Source organism: Dipteris shenzhenensis, chromosome 24 (assembly GCF_047967505.1).
Source record: "Dipteris shenzhenensis isolate YYH24624 ecotype China chromosome 24, Dip_SZ_1.0, whole genome shotgun sequence".
Taxonomy (NCBI): Eukaryota; Viridiplantae; Streptophyta; class Polypodiopsida; order Gleicheniales; family Dipteridaceae; genus Dipteris; species Dipteris shenzhenensis.
In genome coordinates this window covers 42202214-42222105 of record NC_141619.1, presented here as the reverse complement: position 1 = coordinate 42222105, position 19892 = coordinate 42202214, and the positions used below count along the sequence as shown (strand labels likewise).

The 19892-nt window shown below is 46.2% G+C and overlaps 1 protein-coding gene across 6 annotated transcripts in view; it reads left to right on the top strand.

Annotated features, from left to right (window-relative positions):
• Positions 1–19892, top strand: part of LOC147886615 (3-phosphoinositide-dependent protein kinase 1-like) — a 96637-nt gene that overhangs the window by 43324 nt on the left and 33421 nt on the right. For all 6 annotated transcript variants that reach the window (XM_087395603.1, XM_087395602.1, XM_087395597.1 and 3 more), the window contains 2 exons: positions 1360–1447; positions 1849–2020. In XM_087395603.1, the coding sequence (XP_087251729.1) occupies positions 1368–1447; positions 1849–2020 (252 nt within the window). In that variant the 5' untranslated portion in view covers positions 1360–1367. The remainder of the gene's footprint in view (positions 1–1359; positions 1448–1848; positions 2021–19892) is intronic.

Below are 19892 nucleotides of genomic sequence, written 5' to 3'. Positions count from 1 at the left end.
CAGACGAGGTAATGAAGGGTGGCTGACTGAGAGGTAGAGGGGATATGAGGGAAAAGTACTGTGGAGCCGTGGCCGGTTGGGCTAGTGGTGGGGCTACTGGAGAGGAGACCTGTGATGATGATGCAGGAGAGGGGGAGGAGAGAGGTGGCGTAGATGATGAGGCGGATGATGGTGGTGAAATAGTGGTGGTAACCATAGAAAGAAAGAAAGAAAGAAAGTTTATTAAAGTCTTCGGGAGACCGTGAAGGTCTATGAGACTAAAGATAACTGATACAATGAGCATAACGGTGGCGGTCTCAAAACGGGCCAGCCAACCGTTTCTACAAAAAAGAGGTTATGAAGGACGGTGTGTCTACTCCTGATACAAAAAAGAATAGAGGTTGAGGATGTGGTGAGCAGCATGGGCTTCTGGTGGGCCCCTTTCTTCTGGGCCGCGGTGCTGTCCACTGTCAAACCGCTCCGGTAGCTACGTTTGTTGAAGTCCTCCAAGATGAGTTGCTTTTGTGTTTTCCCTTTGTCACCGTTCCCCTTCCCCATCTCCTCGTGTACGTGAATTTGGACCGAAGGGTCTCCCGCCTAGTCCCCTATCCTCCTCATCCCCCTTTGCCATTCATTATGAGGGGGGGCAGTAGCGGGCAATGGAGGGGTTGCAAAAAGCACAGCTGTAGGTGGGGGGGGGGCAAAAACAGGAGCAGCTTGGAAGGGGCAGCGAGAGGGCCGGAGGGGCTGGGCGGAGGGGAGCGGGTGCAGGGCGGAGAGGCGAGGGGCAGGGTGGAGAGGCAGAGGGGCAGGGCAGAGTGGTGAGGCTACGGGAGACGCTAGCGGGAGAGGCTACGGGAGAGGCTAGTGGTAGGGAGCGGAGAGGCCAGCGGGCAGGGCGGAGAGGCGAGTGAGAGGGCGAGTGGAGAGGCTACGGGAGAGGCTAGTGGGAGGGAGCGGAAAGGCTAGCGGGCAGGGTGGAGGGGCAGAGCGAGAGGGCAGAGAGGCTAGCGGTAGGGAGCGGAGAGGCTAGCGGCCTAGCGAGAGGTGTAGGGGCAGGGCGGAGAGGGAGTTGCCACGGGCGGAGGAGCAGAGGGAGGAACTGCAGCGGGCAGGGGCAAAGCAGATAACAAGATTTCTAGCAATCACTGCTATTATATTGGATGGCTAAGTGTTGCAGTATGTCTTGTCGCAGTATTGGCGACCTTGGTGGTTGAAGATGAAGCCTTGTAATAGTAATGTGTTCTGTTAAAATCTTGAAATAATGTATGTTACATGTATAATTTTGTCGACTCTTATAATCAGCTCGTTGGATTAAGCAGGAGCAAAGAGACATGTTTAAATGGGTCCATTCAGATTCTGACATCGTTTTCTTTATAGGGGTCTGAATGGAGAGAGGAGAAAGTTTTGAGCAGTCTCGAGTATGTTCTCCAATCTCGGCATCTCAGGAATTGGTATCAGATAGAAGGTAAGACTTTAAACTATTTGCAGAGTCTTTGTGGCATATATTTTATCAGTTTAACGTGAGAATTTTGACAGATTTTAGCTAGCAAGGACTTCTGTCTTGGGCTTGGTTTTGTATGTTGTCACTTTATCGTAGTTTATACGTATGTCAAGCATCGACAAATTAGGTTTGAAAATGGTGTTAGCAGTTGCTACCCCTGCAAACTTCTAACCCATGTGAATGTCACAGTTTTTGACTTCTGGTTTGAATTTCTTCCTTTTAATATGCCTCAGCTTGTGTGTTTTTTATACGACTTCATCAATTTAGCTCGATCGTTTTCAAATGCTATTTCATGATTTTTGTGACCTGGAAAGTTGCTATTTGTTCAAAGTCATCCTTGGCCTAATTTTAGGCATGCATAACAGGGTTTCCCATGCGTTGGCTCGTAACAGCTCTAAGCCAGAGACAGAACGGAAAGAAGCATCCCAATATCAAAATCGAACTTCTCAAAGGCCTTCTTTTAGGGCTCCACAGGAACCTTTCACTGCGAAGGACTTTGTTTATGAACACATTTTAGGTCTGGGTTCATATTCAAAGGTGCTTACTCTGTCTCCTGACATTGCTACTACTGCTAATCAGATATGCGAATTTTATGCCTGATTCCGTTTCAATGTTTTCCTAATGTAATATTCATCAGTTTGAAGGTTTAGTCCCTCTGATTCGTAAGTGCATTATGCATATCAGTATAGCCTTACAAATGGATGGTGACATCTGGGCTAAGTTTCCCCCCTCTTTCTCATGAAGGAGAGGTGGTGTTCTCCACACTTTATTAGGGGGGGGTCAGTCCTTGAAAAGATGAAATATAAAAACCGGTCCAGCAAACTGGGCACACTGCCTGGATCCACACTGCTAGGCAGTAAGAGAAACCCCAATCCAAGGAAGTGGCTCAGCCTCACAAGGATCTCTCTAATCAAACCCTCTTCCTTACCACTCACATGAGCTGCATCATCAACGATCGGGATGTGTGGTGACTTTCTATTATAGAAAGAAGTAGTAAAGGATTTGCATACAAGCCATAACGCATACATCCCGCAGGCTCAGATAATTGGGCAGAGCCTGGCCAAAGGAGACTGGAGCCTTGCAAATTATACTTGTGCATCAACCCGGAGAGTCTAATTGCCTTTATCTTCCTTTACATTGTTCTTGCAACTGGACATGCCTAGAAAGATGCTTTTTATTCCCATGCTGCTTTACATAGCACACGACTGCAAATCCGGTTATCCAATCGCTTAGTGGTAGACACTTATGGATCACCTTCCAAATAAAAATCCTTTATGTGCCCAAAGGGCACAGCCTCCAATCACCTCAAACCTCTGCTACCACCACTTAGAAGTTAACACCTTTGCTGGAATCCCACATGTCATTGCACTGATCAGTCGAAGATCTTCTTTCAGCTAGGCATCTATTAGCAGGCAGCCACAGTCAACTTTCTCAACCTGGGTCCCTTCCTCAAGCGCCAGAAGTAAGCCCTCCAATTGGCAGCGACCACACAATTCAAAGGCCAACTTTCTCCCAATGAGGTGGTGATATCCCTTTACCAATTCATTTCTTTCATCTTCAGCTTGAACGTAGATCTTAGTCCCATAGAATCCAGTTAGTCTCGTTTGGATTTATCCAAATACTCTCTTAATCCCTTATTCTGTTCCTTTGAAAGCTGTGAACTCCAAAGTTGCAGGAAACGTCAAAAAATATAGGACATGCCATTTCCCAATGTTTCCAAAATTGGGGCATTTCCAAAACTTGGAAACGTTTTGGAAACGGCTGATCTGTAGTTCCACCAAAACTAAAGGCAACGTGAGTGGATATTGGTGGAGATGACGGCAGGATCTTGTATCGATGAAGCTTTGCTTTATGATGGTGACATATTGAACACAAGTATCAACGTAGGTACATAGCATAAGTGATGCAGGACTCAAAAGTAGACAAACTGTATTGGTGACGACTGATGTGTCGGTGCACTATACGAATCGCATCTTAGGCGATCATCTGTTCTATGGCCTCCAAGAATCGAATCGCTTGACATTTGATTGGTTGGTGCTCTCTACTAATGCTATTGCTAACGGATTGCCCTCTTAATTCATCAACAATTTAATGATGGGCGCTTTCTACAATTGCCTCATGACCTTGCATGGACACACGTCTTGTGCCCACATCTAGCTTGTAACTGTGCATATTTTGTTGTAATTGCTTACTTGTGTATGTGACTAGAAATTCATCTTACTCAGCCTATCCTGCCATTTCCCACTACTATAAATGGCGTCTCAGAAACTCTTCAAAACCTCCATGTTTCTTGCATGGAAACTTTTCATTCAACTTAGATGGGCTCTAGAGAGATTACCCCAAGCAATTGGTTGATGGTTGATGATAGTCACTCTTCCCCACCAAATATTTTCCGTCGGAACTTTCTTCACCCTTCAATCATTCTCTCTTGCATGGAAACTTTTCATTCAACTTATATGGGCTCTAGAGAGATTACCCCAAGCAATTGGTTGATGGTTGATGAGAGTCACTCTTCCCCACCAAATATTTTCCGTCGGAACTTCCTTCACCCTTCAATCATTCTCTCCTTTTCCACACTAGGCCTTGTCCAAGCTCTTTCTAGGTTTCAACCATGCCAGTAACCAGATCCTTACCTTGAATTTTTAAAGGAAAAACTGTCTTTACGTTGACATATATCGAGATATGCTTCCACGTGTCAACTACTTTGCCTCCTACTCGAGAGACGAACCAATGGACTATTTCTACCTATGGCACTTGGCATTTAAAGAAATAGGGTAACGAGTTGGCTAATAGGCGCCTATGATGTTACAAAAATTATATTTTTGATATATCTTGTTTTGGATATTATTTTATTTTAGTCAAGTGTGACTATGGCAAAGTATTCCATAGGAGCGTATCGGACGCGGTAGGGGTCCTAGTGGATGCGTTGTGGTTAGTTGGGGGGGCCTAACCAGCTTGTGTTATGCCATGCTAGATGGTTGGTATTGTGGGTGATTCCATGTTACTACTGATCTCACTAGTGTTATGCGGTTATGTTGGGATCGGTTGATTGGGTGATTCGTTCAATCGATTGTTAATAACTAATGTAATTAGCGGCTTGAGTACAGGTAATGGAACTCATAGCGAGAATTGGAGTTAGTGCGAGGGTACCGATCGAAGTGTCACACGGCGCATCTTTTATGGCCATGGGCCAATTTTGTATTTCTTAAATATTACAAAGTATGAGTAATATATTTTGGAGAGGACATAAATCAATTTTGGGCCTAAAGAGGCTATGTAAAGCAAATCCCTTATTTTGGAAGAGAGGGATAATTTTGGCTCCTTGTGCTTTTATGAAATATTATAAATACTCTAGATGAGGAAGCGTGAGCCACTCATCTAGGGAGGGGAGATTGTACCCAGTCTGCTTGTCGCTATCATGGTTCTTCCTCTCCAATTAAATTAAGTGTGGTGAATTTGTGTGTAAGAGTCCCCCTTTTGGTTTCAGTGGTATCAGAGCTTTGGTCACGCTCTTGTGGAGGAAGAAAAGAAATTGAGTCAAAATCTCTCGTGAGAAGATCTGTTTAGAAGGAATTGGGAGGAAAGAAGAGGTGCATGGTTTCTGCGACCCTTGCCTCAGTATGAGTTGTGTGCACTGCGCGAGGCTTGGGACTCAGTCCATGGGATCAGCCCTAACTTTAATACTATGTGCACCTACAAGCAATCAAATCTAGTATTCGCGGGGCCCGAAAAGTCTTTGCCTTCGTGTGTGCCGTGCATCCTTGTCTTATTGCACGCTTGTGTATCTTTGCCCCATCACGAAGCAGTCGTCTTCATCTCTCTGTTCGCCACAGACGCCCGCTAGTAGCCCGCCTTTGTCGTCGTGTGCATTGTGCTCCGTGCCTGCGGCCATTAATGTTTGAGTTGCCGTGCCTTCATGCATGCGTTCATGGAGACTGAAGCCACTGCAGTATCTCGACCTGCGCGCCCGCAGATCGTGCCCGTCTGCAAACAGTCCAGGGACTCCAGACTCCACGAGTTCTCTCAGCCTCGTGCCCGTTTGCAAACAGTCCAGGGACTCCAGACTCCTCGGGTGTCGAAAAGAAAGGCCTCTGCCTCCGTGCCCTGACCCGTGCAGACTAATTACTCTTACCGTTATCTTTGAAGTCCTGTCGATGCCAGTCTCTGCCTCTTGACTCTGGAGTCTAGCCGCCGAAGCAATCAATGCCATTGTCTCTGCAATCAGCAATCGTCTGCAGCTCGTGATGACCTCTGGATATGTACGCCATCTCGCTGATCGGTTTTCTCTTCACTACAATAGTTCGGGGGTGAGCCCTGAAATCATCATGCTGCCAAGTCAAATATTTTTTTGACTAAAGCTATAAGACTCCCAAGTTCTTTATTACAGTTTAAAAAAATGAGAGGTTTATATCCCTCTCAAGGGAATCCAAAGGTTCACAAGAAATCCCTTTAAGGGAAATTTTCAAAAGATGACATATCGGCGATCTATAATACACAAAGTGCGAGGCCACTCCATTGACTAGCAAAGGTGAAAAGCACAGCTGAATTTGAGAAAGCTCGAATCAACAAGGGGATTTAGAACCACAAAATCATCGAGCAATTAATTTGAGAGCGTTTCACAGCAAAGGCGACTCCAAGCGACATCATCGGTCACATATCTCCCACTCTAGTCTTTTCTACATCCAATCAAAAAGCGAGATAAGTGGTTTTTTTTGTTTTATATCATACACTTAACACACATACGCATCACCCAATCGCTCACATTATCATACACCTATATCAATCCCTAATTGCCTACACTTCGCCTCATTTGTATTATTTGCATTATCATGGGTGATCAGCCACAACTACCCACGCTCCAAGAGCAGTTAGATGAACTTCAGGCACAGTTGGCAGATGAGCGTGAGCATAGGGAGAGGTTGGAAAAGAAAGTCAATGGTAAGAAAAGGAAGACGCATTTTGAAGATGATCCAATTATTAGGACAATCAAAGTTACCTTGAGAGCACAGGATTCGAAAAAAAGAAGTAAGATAAGGAAAAAACTTTCTCATTTCAAAATTTTGATGGAAAGAAAGATGCACGCACTATCTTGTCTTGGATCAGTTTAGTTAGACGATTACTTTTCAGGGGAGAAATTCTCTGAAAAAGATAAAATTAAATGTGCTGCAAATCATTTAGTTGAGAGTGCTGCACTTGGGTGGAACGTCACTAAGCACAGTAAAAGACAACCAAAATCTTGGAAGTCTTTTCAAAGGCTTATCAAGAGAGATTTCCTTCCCTCACACTTTAAAGAAAAAGCCAGGCAACAGTGGGATACGTTCAGGCAATTCGACAAAGAAACGATCTCTATATACATTGATAGGTTTTGGCCTCTGTTGAGGAAGACAAGGGAGCCACGTCATTTGCATAGAGCAAAATCTGGATCAGCGTGCCCGCAAGAGAGCAACCTACACCCCCTGTGTCTGCATCACTGTCTCAAGCTCGTCAATGTAGTGGCCAAACAAGGTAGGCGACAAAGGACACCCTTGTTTGACCCCGATGGTGCTCATGATCTCGTCTGTCCATCCGGATCCTGTTCGAACTCTGCCAGAAACTCTCTCGTAAAGTGCCATGACAGCCCAAATGATCTCCTGGTCATAACCCAAGTCCTGTAGGCGCCGTATGAGGTGGGCTCTCGGAATGGTGTCAAATGCCTTGCAGAAATCCACAAAGCAACAATAAACCCTCTGCTTCCGTGACCTCACCTCCTCGATGATACATCTAAGCGTGAGAATGTGGAATACGGCCTGTCCTGCTACTCTAAGTCCTCGACACTCTGCAAGTCTGCTAACCTCGGAGTCAAGTACTGATGCATAAATCTTGGACATGACATGTCCAATCATAATGGTCCTGTAGTTCTCCGGGCTCATGGGATCCCTTGCCTTGTGGATGGGTGAGATAGTGTTAATGGTCCAGGTGTGTGGAAATCCCAAACAAACAGCTTCATTAAAAAGCTTTGCTAAGATCGGGGCTAGGAGGTTAATCCCATATGCAATGAACTCAATGCATAGCCCCTCATGATCCTTCGCTCGGCGATTATTAAGTTTCATTACGGCATCCTTTACCCCTCCTCTAGTGAAGAGGGTGCCGGATGTGGGACGAGGCATGTGTGAGAGGTTAGGGATTGGCTGATTTGGGATGTCATAAAGTGTGCGTGCATAATCAACCAGATCTTTAGTGTCAGTGAGTGGCGGAGGGGATTGTCCTTCTAGAAATCTCCGCCAGAAGTCCTTAGAGTTGTTACTAAACAAAATGTTCAGTAGCTCCTCCTCGTTCCGACGAATGAAGTCTAGTTTCTTCCTCCGTACCAGTCTACAGTATTCACGTAGCGTATCTGGTGCGCTCAGAAGACTGTTTTTGGTTTCGAATCTGAGTTGACGGCGTAAAGCCTTACACTCATCATTGTACCAACTATTACAAGGTACGGTTCCAGGGGGTGGTGTGCGGGTGGTGTGGGGGAAAGCGTGAATGGCAGCTTCGTGTAGTGAGTGGGTGATAAGGGCAGCACGATCCTCTAAAAGGGGTATGAAGTCAGTATAAGCGAGAAGTATGTGTAGATGGCTAGAGTAAGAAGATGAGTGATCCCGATCAAAGCATATATCGTGGTAGGTGGAGTAATCACTGAGTGGGGTGGAAGGTGCTGTGCGAAGGGGGGTGGAGATGCTAAAGAAAAGGTATGTATGATTAGCCCCTGGGGAGAGAGGTGCTACAGTGAAGTCAGTAATGCGAGATGTGAAGACAGGGGATCCCATGATGTAATCAATGACACTGGAGTCCCCCCCCCCCCATGTGGAAAGCATGTGAAACCACCTGAAGCGGGCCATCTGTCAAGACCATTATAGATAATGAGATCATGTATCCTGCCGAGGTCTAATAAGGCCTGCCCATAAGATGAGAATGGACCTTGCCTGTCAGCCGAAACCCGTAGCATACCTGCCTCCTCAAGGTCAATATTTGGCAGTAGAGTGGAATCATCTTGAAGTCAAGAAGTGGTACCTGACGGGCCCTTGTTCTCGCGTTGAAGTCCCCTACTAGAAGGACTTCTCCGCGGCTAGAGAAGTCAATGATGGATTGATAAAGGGCAGCAAATGGGGATGTCTCACCATCACTTCGGATATCTCTGGCAAAGTCGGAGGTCTCAGGAGGGAAGTAGCAAACTGCGACAAACAGATCCCGGCTGTCCATGTGGCGAATTCGGATCCAAAGAAATCTAGAATGTGTATCTCTCTGCTTTACTGAAATGGTCCCCCAAAGTGTGGATCTGAAAAGGACTGCAACTCCACCTGAACCTCGAACTCCTCCTGTACCCCTCATCTCATCTCTGTAGGCAGACTTCCATGTATACCCGCAGACTATTTGAAGAGGGCGCTCTGGACTCTGATGTGTCTTTGTATAAAAGACTATGTCGTGGCCTGTATAGGATTCCGAGAAGTTTCTTGGTTCTGATCGTAAGGTACCATTACAGTTTCAAATGGTGCAGGACAGGGTCTCGGATATCTGAGTCTCATAGACCTCGCTTCTCTATGTAGGGGAGGGAGCAGGTGTCCTACGGGGGCCTGTAATAAGTCGTCCCTCTCGTACCACTGTCCACTTCCCCTCCTTCCGGGCCTGCAGCAAAGAGCACCTCTTCTCAACCTATAGAGGTGTGAGGTCCTCATCCATAGAGATCGCTGGCTGATCTCGAAGGACTGACCTGCGTCGTAGAGTTGAAAATCGTGCATGAGTGTCATGGAACTATATGATCGGGGGTTGCTCTCGGTTGGGATCTCTCCCCACCCGCCATGCCCTCTCTATCCTGTGCTCAGCCACACCCAGGGTAGCGGCCATGAACGCAGTCGCATCTACCATCGGTGTAGCCTCAGTGCGTGGGATCCCGCATACTCTGATGTTGAGAGTCTTACTGGCTCTTTGCTGCTGCTCCATGAGGGTAGCCGAAACGGTTACCCTTGCGGGTTCTCGTTTGGCCACGTCAACCCATCTGGAAGTCTCCTCAATAGCAGATTGCATGCTTGCAATCCATAGTTACCAGCCGAAACGGAAGAAACAGAGTTTCCGGGCATCGCCGAAACGGAAACGGAAGAAACGGCAATATGATACAATTTATGTATAAAAATTTATTTTTTATACGTAATATAATTATCAATAGAGTGCAAATCATACATCATACAAATTACAATTATCTATACTTGAAGGCTGAAGCTTCAGCCTTCAAGCATCAATGCATCATTCATGATTCATGCCTCTATGATTCTAAATTCTTGAATGATGCTTCAATAATCTGAAATCAACATGTATCATGAGTCATGACTAACAAGTTTGGCATTACAAGAATCTGAAATTTAGAAGTTTGAAGTACTTTAAAGTTTAAACTTAGCACACAAGTTGAAACTTGAAACTTGAAACTTGAAAGTATTCAATGTCCAGACTCCATAGATGATCATGATTCATGATCCACAAATTTCATGATCATGACTCATGACTCATGAGTCATGCAAGACTCAAAATAAAAGCACCCATGGATGATATAAAAAAAAGCAGCAGGACTATTGATCATCTGCATCATCCATGGACTCCTCGTCATCGTCATCCTCTGCGTCCTCAGATAAGCTTGAGGCATTTGTGTCATTGTCTGAAGAAGAATCATCAACATTAGGATCAGGACCATCGGGTGCAACTGAAGTACTAGCACCATCTCTAGATGGTTGAGTGTATGATCGTGTGTGGTGTGCTGGTGCTGACATCTCCTCATACAACATGGTGTATATGTCCAGCTCCTCCCGTGGGATATCTGGTATGGCCTTCATCTTCTCCATGTCCACCTTGTCTACATTCACTTGGCGAGGTTCGGGGCAGCCGGCGGTGAACTCAAGGAGACGGAGGTTGCAATGACAAAACACCAACCGCTCCAATTGAGCCGTGCTCAATCTGTTTCTCTTCTTTGTGTGAAAGAGGGCCCAAGTGCTCCAGTTCCTCTCACAAGGACCGGAACTGCAGTCCTGTGAGAGAACACGTATAGCAAGGCGTTTTTGCCATAAGCCAATTAAGCTGAGATAAGTATCAGGAACTTGATAACTTTAAACATATTTGTAGTAGATAAAACTTCAAATTACTTAACGACTAAGCTCCAACTAGTGGCGTTGGAACTTGTCTCTTAGACTCTTACCAAAGTAGGAGTACAGTTGCCATATTTCTCCCACCAGGAGACAGGTTGCAACTGTGTCTCTCGGAGCCTAGCCGTAGGTCGACCAAAGGAGAGGCTGTGATTGCGGAACAATAGAAGTTCATCCTCCATTCTTCGTTGCATCTCCAAGTCACCACCCGTCCAATTTTGTAGATACTGTTGCATCCCCTCCTCCAACTCGTCATTCTCATATTGCTCTTGACTGCGCCAGAGCGGATGCAATACATGTGCCACCGCATGGATTGGGCGGTGGAACCAATTCCACCGCTTATTCCATATAGCGCAGATGGACTCAACCCTAAATCATGCCACAAGAAATTAGAATGCATTATGCATGCAAAATTCATAGACTATAGATAATAGTACATACATAATATATATCTGAAAATTCCAGGCTTCATGATAACAAATTGCCATTTAGTAACTGCAATAATTATACATATTACAAAAGTAAAAAGTCTTACTTATCAGGCGATAGGGAAGTGTTTCTGTTGAGGGCCTCAACAATCTTGTTCATAAACTCGTATAAGAGCCCTAATGTGCTTCCCTCCATGTCTGTGATGCGAAGCACCGTGTAGATAGGATCAATCGATTTGATTAATGCCTCCGCCCGATTCCATCAAGACTCATCCATGATCATGCGAAAAAATTTGATAGACTTTGCTTGGCCTCTATCATCCCAATCTCCCCACTCCCAAGACACAACCGTGCGCAACAAGCCCTGGCGCACTCGCACAAGCCTCTCCACCACTATGAACATGTAAGCAAACCTTGTGGCTGGAGGTTTCAATAGCTCAAGGTCACTGTAAGCCCGATAGATGCTGAGGACTTTGAGTCTCTTCGTGACAAACTTCACGATATTGAGGGCTGTGGAGAAGATGGCATCAATCCAAGGTATCTTCCCTAGGTCCTCGATCAAAAGATCAAGGCAATGTGAGGCACAGGGTGTCCACACAATCTTAGGGAACTCATCTTCTAACATGGCACCCATTGACACACAATTGCTGCCATTATCTGTCACCACCTGCACCACATACTCAACACCTGTCTCCATATGGCTGCCCGTAAATGCTCCCAAATATACAGCCATGTAATCACTGTACCTGCAGTGGAAGCGTCTATGGCTCTCAAGAACATGGTTCCCTTGCAAGAAGACACTAAAATATTGTACACATTCCATTCCCTCTCTCTTCTTAGCTCTCTTGTCCGCAAGGCCTCATATGTGGGCCCTTCCCATTCATACCCAATGCGGCTTACGGCTCTCATGGCCTTCCTCCATCGTGTAGTCTTCACCACATGAAAGGGTATTGCACACTGTATGAAGAGCTTTGTGAGCTCACTAGTGGCCTCCTTCATTGCTTGCTTTTGCAAGCATGCTTGAATGCTAGACCTTTGCAGTGATCCTCTTTTCCCCGCACTAGCATCCACACTAATTGATCCATGTGGCAAGGGTGTTCTTGTGGCACTAGGACCCGCGCTTGATGTAGTTGATGCTCCTCTACTTCTCTTTGTAGAACCCAATGTGCTGGCATCATCCAATGGCTCAGTGTCAGCAGCCTCTTCTTCATCTTGCAGCCCTTGTCCTCCACTTTTTGCAGCCAAGACTGCCATACGCACACGCTTCCATTCTGTTAGGCCACCTTTCACTGCAGTAGGCACGAACTCACAAGGTCCTACATCCTTGCTGGGAACACTTGCTAGATGGTCTTTCACGCGTGTGACAGACCCCGTTTTGCTTATGCCGTTTTGCTTATGCCGCAATAGTTGCATCTCCACTTCTTGGAGCCACCGCCTCCTTTATAACTATCCAGGAGGGAGACATGGACCCAATAAGCATCTCTCGGCATTGAGGAGGATTGAGAGGTGAGAAGGAGGATGGAGAGGTCACAAGTGAGAAAGGATGGGAGGTAGACCGTAGAAGGAGGATGGAGAGATAGAGGTAAAAGAGGATGGAGAGGATGGAGAGGTAGAAGTGAAGGAGGATGGAGAGGTAGAAGGTAAGATTAAAGAGAGGATGGAGAGAAGAAGGATGGAGGGATGGAGTCAGGAGAGCTTGCTGCCAAGTTGCAGGCTGCAGCTTGCAGGATGGAGAAGATGGAGCAAAGGATGAAGAGGATGGAGAGAGAAGGATGGAGGTCCAAGAGCAAAGGATGGAGGGATGTGAAGAAGGTGGAGAGAGGAGCAAGGATGCACAAGAGGAGTGGAACGGGCGGGAGGCGGCGAAAGATGAAGAGAGGTAGCCGAAATCCCGTTTTTAGGGTTTAGGGAAAAAGTAGAGTTTACAAAACGGCGTTTCTTGACGAAACGCCGTTTCCATTTCGTCGTTTCCGTTTCTGCCCACGAAACGGGCGTTTCGTGCAACTATGTTGCAATCTGTGCCTCGACCACCGGGTACTCCTTGGGATAGTGTATATGGCTGTGACCTCCTGTCGGAGCTGCATGATATCCTGTCTGAGCCCCTGAATAAGACCCGCCTGCTCCCGAATGGCCCTAGCTTGCTCTTGTATGATGCGGTTGTGCTCCTGGTTGAAGCGGACCTGCTTCTGTGCGAAGCGAGTCAGCTCCATCTCATGCTCACGGAAACTATGTATCTCCATGAGCAAGGTCTCACAGGCCTCTGCTGTATGAGCCCACCCATGTCCATGCTGAAACTGTGGTGACTGTGGTATGAAAGTATGGGACTGAGTCCGAAAATTGGACGGTGACTGAGTGAGGAAGGGAGATGACAATGGAATGGATGAGGCAGTCCCAAAGGGGTGTGGGAGCATGGGTTGACTGAGAGGGAGAGAGGAGAGTGAAGCGTACTGCGGAACAGTGTATGACATCTCCGAAGTAGGGGTCATAAGCTGTGCGAGAGCTGTAACAGGAGAGGAGGGGAAGGGAACAACAATCGGCGCCATGGGCATGATTATATCATTCATCGTAGATGTAGAGGGAGCTGAGACTGGAACTAGAGCTGAGCCTGAAGCAGGGGCTGAAGTCGAAGTAGAGATAGAGATAGAGGGAGCTAAGGCTAGAGCTGAAACTGAAACTGAAACTGAAACTGTAGCGGGACTTAAGGTTGAGGTAGAGATAGAGGCTGAAGAAGCTGAGGCGGGCCTTGCCTTTGCCTTGCTGTCTATCCCGAGTCCACTTCGGTTGTAACGTGTGTTCACATCCTCCAATTTCAGTTGTGTCGTTTGCTTTTTTTTTTGGTTGTTGTTGTCGTCTTTCTTGGCTTTGTCCCCCATTTCTCTTGGACCCTCTTTTTTTTTTTGGGGGGGGTGTGGGTGCAGGTCTTAGTGTCTGATCGGGAGTGGGAGCACCGGCTCCCTCCCCATAATGGGAGGCACGTCCAGTGCAAGGTGGTGGAGAGGCAGGATGGAAGCCTGAGGTGGAGAGGCTGCCGAGAGGAGGTGAAGGAGAGGCTAAGATAGCGAGGAGTTTTTTTTTTCCCCGAAGTTCAAAAAAAAAAGGTGGCGAAGGTGGCAAAGGGCTGAAGCGGGAGCGGGAGGAGCAGAGAAGGAGGCGGGGTATAAGCGTAGCTGAGCGTAGGGAGGGGGTGGCTAGGTAGGCTAAGCGTAGGGGGCGTAGGGAGAGGGAGAGGATGCAGAGCAGAGCGTGAGGGAGAGAGGCGGGGGGAGGGAGGTGGAGAGGCTGAGCTGGTGAGGGGGGGCTGAGGCGGAGAGGCAGAGCGGGTGAGGGGTGGCTGAGGTGGAGAGGCTGAGCGGAGGGGCTAGCGGAGGGGAGGCAGAGTGGGTGAGGGGTGGCTAGCGGAGAGGAGGCAGAGGCAGAGGTTGAGCGGAGGGGAGGCAGAGGCTGAGCGGGAGAGGGAGAGGCTGAGCGGAGGGGCTAGCGGGGAGGCTGAGCGGATGAGGCAGAGAGGGAGAGGCTGAGCGGGAGAGGGAGAGGTTAAGCGGAGGGGCTAGCAGGGAGGCTTTTCCATCTCATTATAAAGTTAAAGCTGCTTTCACCAAGACGAAGTATAATTGCACTAGTGTAGTCAAGGATCTAGAAATTTCAATCAAACCATACAAGGATAGACGAGACTTTCTAGTGGCACCCCTACAAGGAGTTGATATCATCTTAGGAATGCCATGGAGACATCAGTATAACCCTAAGATAGATTATGACTCACATCAGATGTGGATTGAGAAGGACAAACAAGAAATATGTTTGAAGAGTTCTCTAAAAACGGAAGTCAGTCCTTTACTCAACCCTCAACCATATATAAGCCAAGGGAGCAATTAGGAAACGTGAGAAAACATATTTGATTTTGGTGAATATGGTAACGGCTACTAAGCCAATACTAAGCCTATACACCAAAAGTTTCTTTCTCAATTTTTTGATTGTTTCTTAGAGGATTTACCGCTTGGATTACCATGTTCTCGACCTGATGAAGATTATAGGATAGAAATCCTATTGGGTAATACTCCACCTTGCAAGGCTCCTTATAGAGTTAATCAGCTAGAACAAAAGGAAATTCAAAAGCAAGTGGAGGAACTAATACAGAGAGGATGATAAGACCCAGTAGTTCACCCTATGGGGCACCTGTCTTATTAGTCAAAAAATAAAATGGAACCTATCGAATGTGCATAGACTACCGTGCATTAAACAAAATCACAGAGAAGAATAAATATCCAATCCCTAGAATTGATGATCTTTAGACAAATTGAAAGGGGCCAAAGTCTTCAGTAAGATTGATCTTAAATCCGGCTATCATGAAGTTCGTATGGTAGAAGAGGATATATACAAGATTGCCTTTAGAACTCAAACGGGACATTATGAATTCCTAGTTATGCCTTTTGGGCTAACTAATGCTCTAGTTACTTTTAGTAGAATGATGAATCAAATCTTTCTTAAACACCAAGATTGTGTGGTGCTATTCTTCTTCTTCGATGATATTCTGGTGTTTAGTAAAGACAATGAGGAGCATAAGGAACATCTAAAGTTAGTCTTTTTACTTTTGAAAGAAAATCAATTGTACATAAATCCTGAAAAGAGTAGTTTCTTTCAAGATCAAATAGAGTATTTGGGTCACATAGTATTTGCCGACGGAATTCGAGTAGATAAAAAAAAGATTGAATGTATAGTCACATGGCCTAAACCTCGAGACATACACAAATTAAGATCATTCTTGGGATTGTGTAGCTTCTATAGGAAGTTTGTCAAGAATTTCACATTCATTGCACATCCATTGATAGACCTTAGAAAAGCTAAGCATTTCTTATGGACCGAACGTCAAGGTAAATCCTTTGCAGCTTTGAAAGAAGCTCTCACGCAAGCTCCTCTATTCAACTGCTTAATTTCTCTAGACCATTCTTTGTAGTTGTAACTGATGCTAGTGGATATGGAATTAGAGCCGTGCTTATGCAAGATGGGCATCATATAGCATATGAGAGCCGAAAATTAAAACCAGCAGAATGCAATTATAGTACATATGATAGAGAATTAACCATTGTTGTGCATGCCTTATGAATGTGGAAATATTATTTGATGGGAGCTGAGTTTCTTATCAAAACCGATCAACAAGTATCAAGCATTTGTTGACTCAGCCACTAATATCCGATAGTTGTTAGAAATGACCCAATAGAGGGTACGCACAGCGGAAGATTGATAGAATAGCCTAGGAGCTCACACAGTGTGGTGTGGGGTGTGGAATCACAAACTTCTTAAACATATGTGCAGACTCATCAATAGAGAATGAACCAGCGAGATAGAGAAACCACCAAAATAATATATTTCCGTCCAAAGCTATGGACACAATACAAAAGAGATGGATCCAGAGTCCCACCAATGGTGTGGTCATCTGATCTTACCACAAGATACTCCTCCTATTTGCTGGCTATCTCTAGGCTCGAGCCCGCGTGCTCCACCTCGAGCGTCTGTAGACTTTCTGTCCAAAATGATCCTCTCCACCTTGCTGCCTATAGATCAGCCTAGGTGGGCAACCCTTCAAGCTCCGTTTGCAGCTTCTCTAGGTCTCTTGGTCCTCCAAAGTAGGCTCCAAGATGGGTAGAAGACTGCTCCTGTTGCTTGTGTGAAGGCTGCTCCAAAGAATGATGAATGAGGGCTGGAGGCCCTCCTTTTATAGGCCCCCAAGGGGCTGAGAACTCCACCGACCCATGCCCCTAGATTTGGCCGACCTGGTCGGTTCTTCCTGCCCCCCTTGGCCGACTTTTCTTGGCCCCTCCTGGGCCGACTTTACTGCCCTATATAAGGGTTGCTGCTGGACTCTTTTGGGCTGCTGCACCCCAAGGCCAGCCCCCATTGGGCCCTACCCTTGGGCAGATCTATGGCCAGGTGGCTGGCCCACCATAGCCTCTACCTCTGCCCCTTCTGACCTGCTGGTTCTGCCCTCTGCTAGGCTCTCTCCAGCCGTGCGGCGCCGTACTGATCTGTACTGCTGCTGAGGTCAGCTGCCATGTGTCACCCACTCCTCGCCTCTATCTAGAGCTCCAAATCGCCACTGATCTGCTCCTGGACCTTCTTTAGATGTGCTGCCCACATGACAGCCATGATGCTGTCCATGTGGCAGCCCCTTTCTCTCTTTTTCTGTGGGATACTGCCCTAGGTCTCCCTTCCCCATGCTCTCCTCATATGGGGGCTTATAGATGGGGAGGTGACCTTTCCAACAATAGACACATCAAGTGGGTATCATTTATACAAAGTTTTAAGCCCATGATTCAATATCAGCCTGGAAAAGAGAATGTAGTTGTTGATGCTCTTAGCAGAAAGCCAAGTATTAATCACATCACTGCTGTAGTGACCTAGCCTTTCGAAGATATGAAGAATTCTTATTAAGAGAATCCGGACTTTTTTGATATATGGAACAAATTGCAGAATAATAATTGGAATCCTATGTTGGACTATTCATGCAATGATGGATACCTCTTTTATCAAAATTAATTCTGCATCACTCGACCCTTTAGACCAATTGTAATGAAAGAAAGCACCAACCACCATATACGGGACCTAGGGGAGTGATTGCCACTTTACAAGTGATAGCAAGAGAATTTCATTAGCCTACTATAAGAAAAGATGTATTCAAAGTTTTGCAGTAATTTTTGGACTGTATTATTTCATAATCTAGGCACTAAGTTAGATTTCTCCTCAGCTTTTCATCGAGAATCCAATGGATAAACTGAAGTCACAAATAGTACTATTCTGGACATGTTAAGAGCTTATGTGGGAAGACTTGGGACAAATATCTTCACCTTATACAGTTTGCTTATAATAATACTCCTCATTCTGCAACTAGGAGAGCACCCTTTGAGATCATCTATGGGAAAGTTTTACCTATACCTTTCACACAGTTGACCCATAGAGTTGAAGCAGGAGATGCATTTACCGAAAACTATCAAATTATTCTCAAAGAGGTTCAAGTTGCTCAAGAGAAGTACACAAAACAAGCTAATAAGAAACGGAAACACGTGCTTTTAAAAGAAGGTGATTATGTATTTCTACGGATTGAGAAAAGAAGGTTAAAGAGCGTTGAGAAATAGCCATTAATCAAAATGTCCCTACATTTTAATGGACCTTTCAAGGTGATTCAAAAAATCAATGATCTAGCATATAAGCTTGAATTACTAGATAATTGAAAAATACATAATGCTTTTCATATCAGTCTCTTAAAGCCATTCAAAGGACCTCTACCTATACGTCCTATTTATGAAGAGGCTTCATTGATTGTTGAAGAATAAGAATTACACATGGATAGATTACAGTATAGCATGAAGTCAACCAGGTCATTCGAGAGGACTTCCTACAGCTACACACATTCAGGACTTGGTTGGCACCCATGAGATTGAGTCGGAGGAGCATTTCGCTTTCAAGTGTCTTGTGTACTATGAGATTTGAGGTTGTTATCACTGTCTATGAGAGATGGTTCCAGATCCCTCTCCAACTTTCTCTCTTAGAGATGCTTTGCTACCTTCCTCCATGAAATTGTCAGACACAGAGAGCGCTTGCTTAGGATATAGAGGCGGGGTCAAGGCACATAGCCAGACTCAACCTAGAGCATGATCACGGAGTTTCTCGAGCGAGATCGTACGGACCAGTAGATTTTGAGTCATTGGGCGAGGCCGAGATCCAGAGCCAAGGACATGATAGACTCGGGAGCGGGTTGGCATATGGATCATTCTTGGGGATCTTGCCTCCATGTTGACTAGATTAGGGGCATGACCGACGGGGGTTGTTGGACGTTAACATCTCCTGATGTCACACCGTAGAGAGTGAGGGCCTTGCTTGTGGGTGTGTCCGTCCCATGAGTGGTTAGGCTAGGTTGAGTGAGGGCCTTTGTTGTGGGTTTTCCGCCCCATGTGAGGGTAGAATAGGGTAGGCAGATCTGCCCATTGTGGAGTCCCTACCTTGGGGTTTTTTTGGGCCCAATGGTTGCCACTTGTCAGCCAAGTGTTGGGGGCCTGCGTGGCTGTCCCTAGAGGTGGATGGCTGCCCCTTTGGAGTCCTTTGTACCATAGTTGCACGAAATGCCGTTTCGCCGGCAGGAAACGGAAACAGAAACGGAAACGCTGGGGAAATGGAAACGAATGAAACGTCGTTTCTGTCTCCCTGTTTTTTTGAAAAACCCTAAAATTGGGTTTTTTCGCATTTTTGCGCCGGTTTGTTCTGTAGCCTGCTCTCCCGTCTACCTACCTCCACTCTCTACTCTCCTACCTACTCTCCACTCTCCTACCCTCCACTCCACTCCACTCTTCTCGAATCTCTCCTACCTACTCTCCACTCTTCTACCCTCCACTCCACTCCACTCTCCTCTATCCTCTTCACTCTCCTCCTGCTCTATCCTCTTCACTCTCTACTCTCCTCTATCCTCTTCACTCTACCCCCTCCTTGAGTCCTCCTCCTACTCCTCATACTCTCCCTCCTCTTCCTCCTCCTCCTCTCCCAAATACGGATTACCTACTCCTCTCCACAATGTTGAAAGATGCGTATTGGAGACATGCCACTTATTGATAGTTATGCGGGAGGTGGTGGCTCCAAGAAGTGGAAATGCAACTATTGTGGCATCAGCAAAATGGGGTCCGTCACATGGTTGAAAGACCATCTGGCGGGTGTTCCCAACAAGGATATAGGTATGTGTGAGCATGTGCCTCTTGATGTGCTGAATGGCCTTCAAGAATGGAAGTGTAAGCGCGTGGCTCTTGCAACAAATCAAGACGAAGAAGAGACAGAGGACATGGAGCCATTGCT